This window comes from Ciconia boyciana, chromosome 9, assembly GCF_034638445.1.
Source record: "Ciconia boyciana chromosome 9, ASM3463844v1, whole genome shotgun sequence".
NCBI lineage: Eukaryota > Metazoa > Chordata > Aves > Ciconiiformes > Ciconiidae > Ciconia > Ciconia boyciana.
Genome location: NC_132942.1, coordinates 29,523,394 through 29,530,000, shown reverse-complemented (window position 1 = coordinate 29,530,000; position 6,607 = coordinate 29,523,394). Strand labels below are relative to the sequence as shown.

Sequence of the window (6,607 nt, the reverse complement as noted above, 5' to 3'; positions counted from 1 at the left end):
TATATAAATGTTTCCAAAATGACTTCTCACTAAAATTCCTATTACAATAATAAAGCGCTTCTGTATCTACCAAGTTTTAAGCAGCTCCCTTTACCTAGTCAGGCAGTTCAAGATACAAGTTTTCTGCACCCCCATTAACATTTTAAAGTATATCTGTCCCCAATGTATACACACACACCTTTAATTCCTCCTTCCTTTAACCGATTTACGAATAGCAAGTTTTAAGTAACAATTTGTTCAGAAGAAAATTGCTTGCAAGATAAGGCGGGTATTTGTGCTCGTATTTAACTCAGTTTCTAAACTTTTCCATATCATTACTGGCAATGCAATTATCTTATACGTTAAAGCTAAATTTTCTCAAAGATTCTCTAATTTGATGTCAAAAAACCCTAATAATCTCAAGTGATCTCGAAACTAAGAACAAATCCATCCTAATGAACACAATTAAAAAAAGTCTTCCTTATGGATGAATCAAAACGAACACTAGATGGGGTTCCAGTTGCAACAGTTTCTTCAAAAAGTTCAGTGCAGTTTCACTGTTCCAGTGACACGTAAAAGAAAGGCTCCTTAAGGCTATATCTAAACTTTGGCTACATAAACATTGGCAAAGGGACAAGAAACTAAATCCCTGTTGTTTGGAGGGTAAAACGGAGCTATGGGAACTACCTGTCAATCTCCTCTTCGGGGGTCTGGCATCTGAGGGGTGACAAGGGAATAGGGTTAGCAAAAGAAGCAAAGCTGATAAGGTGAAGCTAAAATAAACTACTAACTTCCTGCTAAGCAACCAGTAAGACTCAATTCGGGGGTCACTGGCAAGATATTGAAGTACATATTGTGATCTGAACCCTGTCACCTTTGGATGGAAGGAGGCTAGCAAAGGTTAAAACAGCTGAACACTTAAGGTTTTTTCTAGCACCAGCCATACAGACACGAAGCAACAACTTTGCTTGCGCGTTTCAACTTTCATTTTTTCAAAACTACGAAGCATATAGGTGCGATGCACCTCCACATCTAGAAAATATGCACAGCAAAGCTTCTTTGATGGGCATTTGGCAGAAGCTGCCCCTTTTGTTTTTTTACAAACACTTTCAAGAAGCATAATTGTGTTTTCTGAGAGGCACCTCAGGTCACTTCAGTAAAGATTCATGTTTCCACAATTAAAGCATGAATATGGTTAAAAGCCAGTTATGCAATAAGCACTGGTACAGCTAAATATACAGGAGGGCTTGTCCTCGGGGAGCCAGATGCTACTTAGCATCAAAAAGATAAATAAGGTACAAACTAAAACATAAATATTTTGCAGGGAGACAAAGATACGGGTTATGTAGGGGAAACAGACAGAACGGGTCTGAACTAACACCAGGTTTAGACAACTTCCACCATATGGGTTTCAGTAATCATTTCTGAATTGCATCTGCATAAGTGATATTTCACAAGGCCCTGTACACTTCGGGCTCACCTTTGGAAAAAACACAAGTGTCTGTATTCTGAACCGACAGACTGCAGTTACCGCACAAAAAGGCCTAATTATATAACAAACTAAAAGCAGCCTAACTAAGCAATTATTTCTCTTAAGCACCCTGTCCTTCAGATCTTACTAAAGAAAGCGATCATAATTTCTCTCATTTCATGGGCCCAGTAACAATTACGCAGATGATCATAATGCTGCAGCAGGAATTTACCAAAACCCATTATTGACATGAAAAGGCACTGGTTCTGACAAGCCTTTATATGGAAGGGCAGCAAATATTTTCTCTTCCTCAAAGTCTAGCTGGCTTATTTCTCCGGTTTAACTTTTGCCTTGGAAAATTACGCTCCAAGAATATTCTTTTACAATTGGGAATGCAATTCCAACCGACTAAAAAAAAATAATTCTACAATGTCATGAAAGTGGCTGGAGTTATTAGCAAAAGGAAATAATCCCACAATCTCCTGCCCACTTCCTACCAGTAATTAGTTACTTGTTGAATGTAATTTACGCTGCAAGTAATTTCTGCTATTAATCTGAGAGCCGTTCTGGTTAATCCAATACGAACTTTATCAAATGTGCACATGCACAGGATTTTACAAGGGTAAACTTACTTATCCATTGATTGCACCAAAAATACATTTTAAGTGGAAAGTCTTCCTGGTAAGAGTGAACTGCATGAGCTTTGAACTTTAAAAAGAGAGCGCAGTAAAAAAAAAAAACAAAACCAAACAAAAACCAAAAACCAAAACAACATGCTGTTGCAGTCTGACGAACTTTTTTCATATCGATCTTTAGATACGAAACCGTAGCAGAAAGTTTTACCAAACCAGAATTCAAATCAGATGCAAGAAATTTTCATGGGGCCACTCTATTCATTCGCTCAAAATACTGCCCAGCAGTACCTTACTGCAAGTGTCTCAAGGACTAGCGACGCTACATTTGCCTGAACCCTGCGCAAACTGTAGATGAATTAACAAACCTGAATGCACAGTACGAAAGGAGAAGAAAGGAGCGCTTGGAATTTCGAGGTTTTGTTTTGCAATTTCAAGGCACATAATGCAAACTCGTCCTCACCACAGCTCACCCACCCTGTCTTGCTCGAGTGTGAAGCTGCTGCCAGGGCTGGGGACCCCGGGAAAGGCGGAGGGTAGCTCTATGCTAATATTGTTACGGCGTTCTGAATCCTGAAACACCATTACACAACACACCCTCTAGGCAACTTACTCAAAACTTATCGTCTAACCATGTAAACCAGCCATAACCTAAAACCATTACTAGAGAAGGGCGGGGGGAGGCTCCCACAGATTTTATAGTAAAGCACACCGCTCTGCCTAGGAAACCAGTCGGTATTTTTTAAAAATAATAAACTTCGTTATTTACTTATTTAACTTAGGATAGCCACGCAAACTAAACAAAAGCTTCACTTCCATGCCATCATTTCAGGCAAAATCCAGCTTACTTCAAGTACATCCTTTAGCAACAGGCAGGAAAGCTGCTCAGTTAACATTCCTTTCTCACACTCCCACTGTCTTTCATTTGAAAATGATGTGCAAAATCAGATCAAAACACTAAAAACAGAAGAAAACGGCTACTTTTAAAAAAGATACTTGGAGGTGTTTTGATCTGTTCCATCTACTGAAACCAAAAAAAGACAGCGAACGTCAAAAGATGCAATCGTACAAAGTGAAGATGTGAAAAATCCCTCTCTGCTTTCCCAGCAAGATAATATTCCATTTCAGCTTTCCCTTTCTCTGCTCACTTTAAGAAGTTCCAAATTCTTTCATAGGAGGCCGATGAAAGAGAAATAAAAACCTAACGTTTTCCCCAACTCCCGCTCCAAACTTCAAGAGGAAGTAGAAATAATATCGGAAGAAAAATAAATACTTTTACCGAGATGAGAAAGGGTATTATGCTGAGCAAACGGCAAAACTCGAGTGCACTCAAAGCGCACAAAACTCAGCTAAAAACCAGAAGTCGCCTCCCAGGAACCAAATGACTTTTAAGAAACGTTTCGGCAGAGCTACGCGAAGCGAGGGCTAATGTATTTGCTGGTTTACGAAGAGGGCGTCCCAGGGATTCTGGAAGCCGGGTAAGCGCTCACAGAGGCAGGACAACATCCCGCAAACTTTCCGACTTGATTTACCGCGGGCAGCCCGGGACCCTCTCCCCGCGTTTCGCCCCCGCGCAGCCGAGGGGCGCGGGCACCGCGCACGGCACCGCCGCTCCCGGGGCCGGCACCGCGCCGGGCGGCAGCTCGCCGGGCCCAGGGCAGCCGGCACCGCAGGAGCGCGGAGCAGCCGCGGCAGCGGAGGGCCCCGCGCCCACGCTTCCTCGGGAAGTTGCCGGGGGAAGTCCGAGGTGCTTCCGACCGGCGGGGCCGGGCGGCGAAGGGGGCACCGCCGCGCCCCGGCCCTGCCTTACCTGCCCGCCTGAAGCGCTTCTGCCCCGCGGCGCCCTGCGCGCCTGCCGCCGGCCGGTCCCCTCGCCGCCCCCCGGCGCTCGCCCTCCTCATGGCCGCTGGGGGGGTGCGGCCGGCGGCGGCGGGCGCAGGGGGGACGCTACCCCGGGCCGGGAGCCCCCGCCGGCCCCCGCCTTCGCGGCCGCGGCTCTCGCCGACCACTTGTCGCCCCGCGTCCCGGTACAGGTACGGGCAGGGGCACGTCCCCTCCGCCGCCCGCCGGGCTGCGCCGAACTCCTCCGAAATCCCCCTTCTCCCGGAGGGGGAGGGAAAAGGGGGGGAGGAAGGGGGGGGGGAGAAGGAAAAAGAAGATATTTCACACGCTCCCTCTCCCAATCCTGGCGGATACAAAGCCGGCGTTTACTTCTCGCTCACCGAGTTGGAGAGGAGGGGGAGACGGAAGAAAAAATAAAAATTAAAAGCAACCTTAGGGAGAGAAAACAAGCCCCCGCGCTGCCCGGAGCTCCTGCGCTGGCGGCCGCGGAGCCCCTGTCCGGCGCGGCGGCTGCGCGGAGCCCGGCGCGGCGGCGGCAGCTCCCGGGACGGGGCAATCCCCCCCGCGGCCCGGCCCGGCCCGGCGGCGGCAACTTTTCCGCCTCCAGGAAGCTTTTGGTGCAGCCGGAGGCCGGGGCTGCTCGGCGGCGGGGCAGATTCCCCCGCTCGGCGGGACTGCGGGGGAGTGGGGGTGCGGGAGCGCTGGGGTCCTCGGGGGGTGTTGCGGCGGGCGGGGGGGGGCCAGAAAGTGGGTGCCCGGGGAGGTTTTCCGCCCCGTTCGGGGCAACGGCGCGGGCAGCGTGTGTGGCCGGACGGGGCATCCGTCCCGCGGGGCTCCAGGACCAGCCGCCCCGCGGCAGCCCCACTTTGTTCCCCCGCTCCGTGGGGCGCGGAGAAAGGCGCGGAGGGCGCGGATCCATCTCCCGCGGGCTCAGGCTGCCAGACCGCCCCGCGGGGGGAGGGCGGAGGGAAAACATCAAAAAACGGAAAGAGTTTGGGAGTTTCGTTAAGAAACAGGCGAAACAAAACGCCGAGTTAAAAAAATAAAATAAAAGCCAAGAACTTGGACCAAAACCCCAGAAGGAACCCCCCCGCACGTAACTCCGGGAGATCCTGCTGTGCCGCTCCGCTGCCCGGCGCGGTCCCGTCTCCCCGCAAGGTAAGTTGATCTATTTTGTGTGTGTTTGTGTTAAAATGTGTGCGAGGGAGAGGAGAAGAACTCACCATTTCGCTGGGGTAACAAGGCCAGATCGGGGTCGGATTGGAAATGCTGAGGCTTCGCCTGCTTCCTCCGCGACATGCTGGCTCAAACATCAGCTGGGGCAGAATAAAAAATTACTAAAAAAAAATCTTCTCAAAATTACGGAAATCGAGCCTCCCCCCCCCCAGCCTCCCCAATCCTCCGCGCACCGCGCATGTGTCCTGCTATAATTATGATTATCAATAATGCATTGCGATTAATCATAGAGGGGCTCTTTGAAAGGCGATTGGCACATGGCCAGCTCTATTCAAACCAGCTCGCCTTAATCAATTAGGCGCTGATTTGCTGGAGACCCTTGTCTCTCCGCCGCTCCCACCCAATGAGTCGATCCATGTGGCAGGAGAAGGGGCTGGATTTCCCCAAAGCTGTTTGGATACAGTTTAACCCTCTTAGCAACCAGCTGGGGCTGCATCGCGCCATCCCGGTTACTATAGGAATGTGTCTCCCCTCGCCCCTTCCTCCAGCCCCGACGGGCTCCCCGCGCCTCCCTCCCTCCCTCTCTCCCTCCCTCAGTTTTGCGCTGCATTTCACTTTTTGCTTCTTTTTTTAGAATTTTTTTTCTTTTTTTGAAAAAAAAAAAAAAAGAAATCTCCCCCCCCCCCCCCCAAGCCCCGACCCGCGGAGGGAGGGCAGGGTAAGCAATAATCGATCGAGGGGAGGACGCACGGCTGGGGGGCTGTCGGCGGGCAGCAGCGGCCCCGGAGGGGCGGCCTCGCACCCCGGCGGCGCCCGGCAAGTGTCTGCGCGGGGGCAGAGCCCCGCTCCCGGCCCCGCTCCCGCTCCGGCTGCCGCCCGGCCCCGCGCACTGCCGCTCGCTCCGTCCCGCTGCCGCAAAAAGTTTCGGGTGGTGTTTTTTCTGTTGTTGTTGGGGTTTTTTCCTTCTTCTTGTCCCCGCGTTTGCAAATAAAGATCCATTGTCGCCCTCCCCCAGCTCTCGCCCGCCTCCCCCCCGTCTCTTTCCATATATCACGGGCCCGAGGGGTGCTGAAAATAGGAAGGGTTTGTCTTTTACCTCACACATTCCCAGGACAATTAGGACGCCGCCGGGAGCGGCGGGCGGACCAGGCGGCCGCTCCGCCCCCGCCGCCGCGCCGCGCCGGTTGGCTGCGCCCGGAGTCAATCCGCCCGCCGCCGCCCGGGGAAGGCCGGTGCGAGCGGCGGCGAGGGGCCGGGGCCGGGGTCGGGGCCGGGCGGCGCGCCCCGCTCCGCGCCGCTCCCCCGCCGCCCTTCCCTGCCCCTCCCGGCGCCGCGGGTGCCCCCGCTCCGCTGTCCCCCGCGGGACCGCTCCTGACTTTTGTTTCCCTCTCGGACGCGGGAGCGACGCGCATCTGCCCGCCGGAGGCGCCGCCGGCCGCGCGGAGCCTGGCGGGGGTCGCGGAGCGGCCCGCGGGTGCCCCTGGCCGGAGCCCGCCGGCCGGGCGTG

At 52.7% G+C, this 6,607-nt stretch overlaps 1 protein-coding gene across 2 annotated transcripts in view; it reads right to left on the bottom strand.

Annotated features, from left to right (window-relative positions):
- SALL1 (spalt like transcription factor 1) overlaps positions 1-6,040 on the bottom strand; it is a 15,447-nt gene extending 9,407 nt beyond the window's left edge. Inside the window, exons 1-2 of one of the 2 annotated variants that reach the window (XM_072872370.1) lie at positions 5,903-6,040; positions 5,148-5,240 (exon numbers count right to left, since the gene is read on the bottom strand). In XM_072872370.1, the coding sequence (XP_072728471.1) occupies positions 5,148-5,223 (76 nt within the window). In that variant the 5' untranslated portion in view covers positions 5,224-5,240; positions 5,903-6,040. Of the gene's footprint in view, positions 1-5,147; positions 5,241-5,850 lie in introns of both variants that reach the window. The other variant, XM_072872369.1, reaches the window with a different exon arrangement.
- Positions 6,041-6,607: the final 567 nt, after the last annotated feature.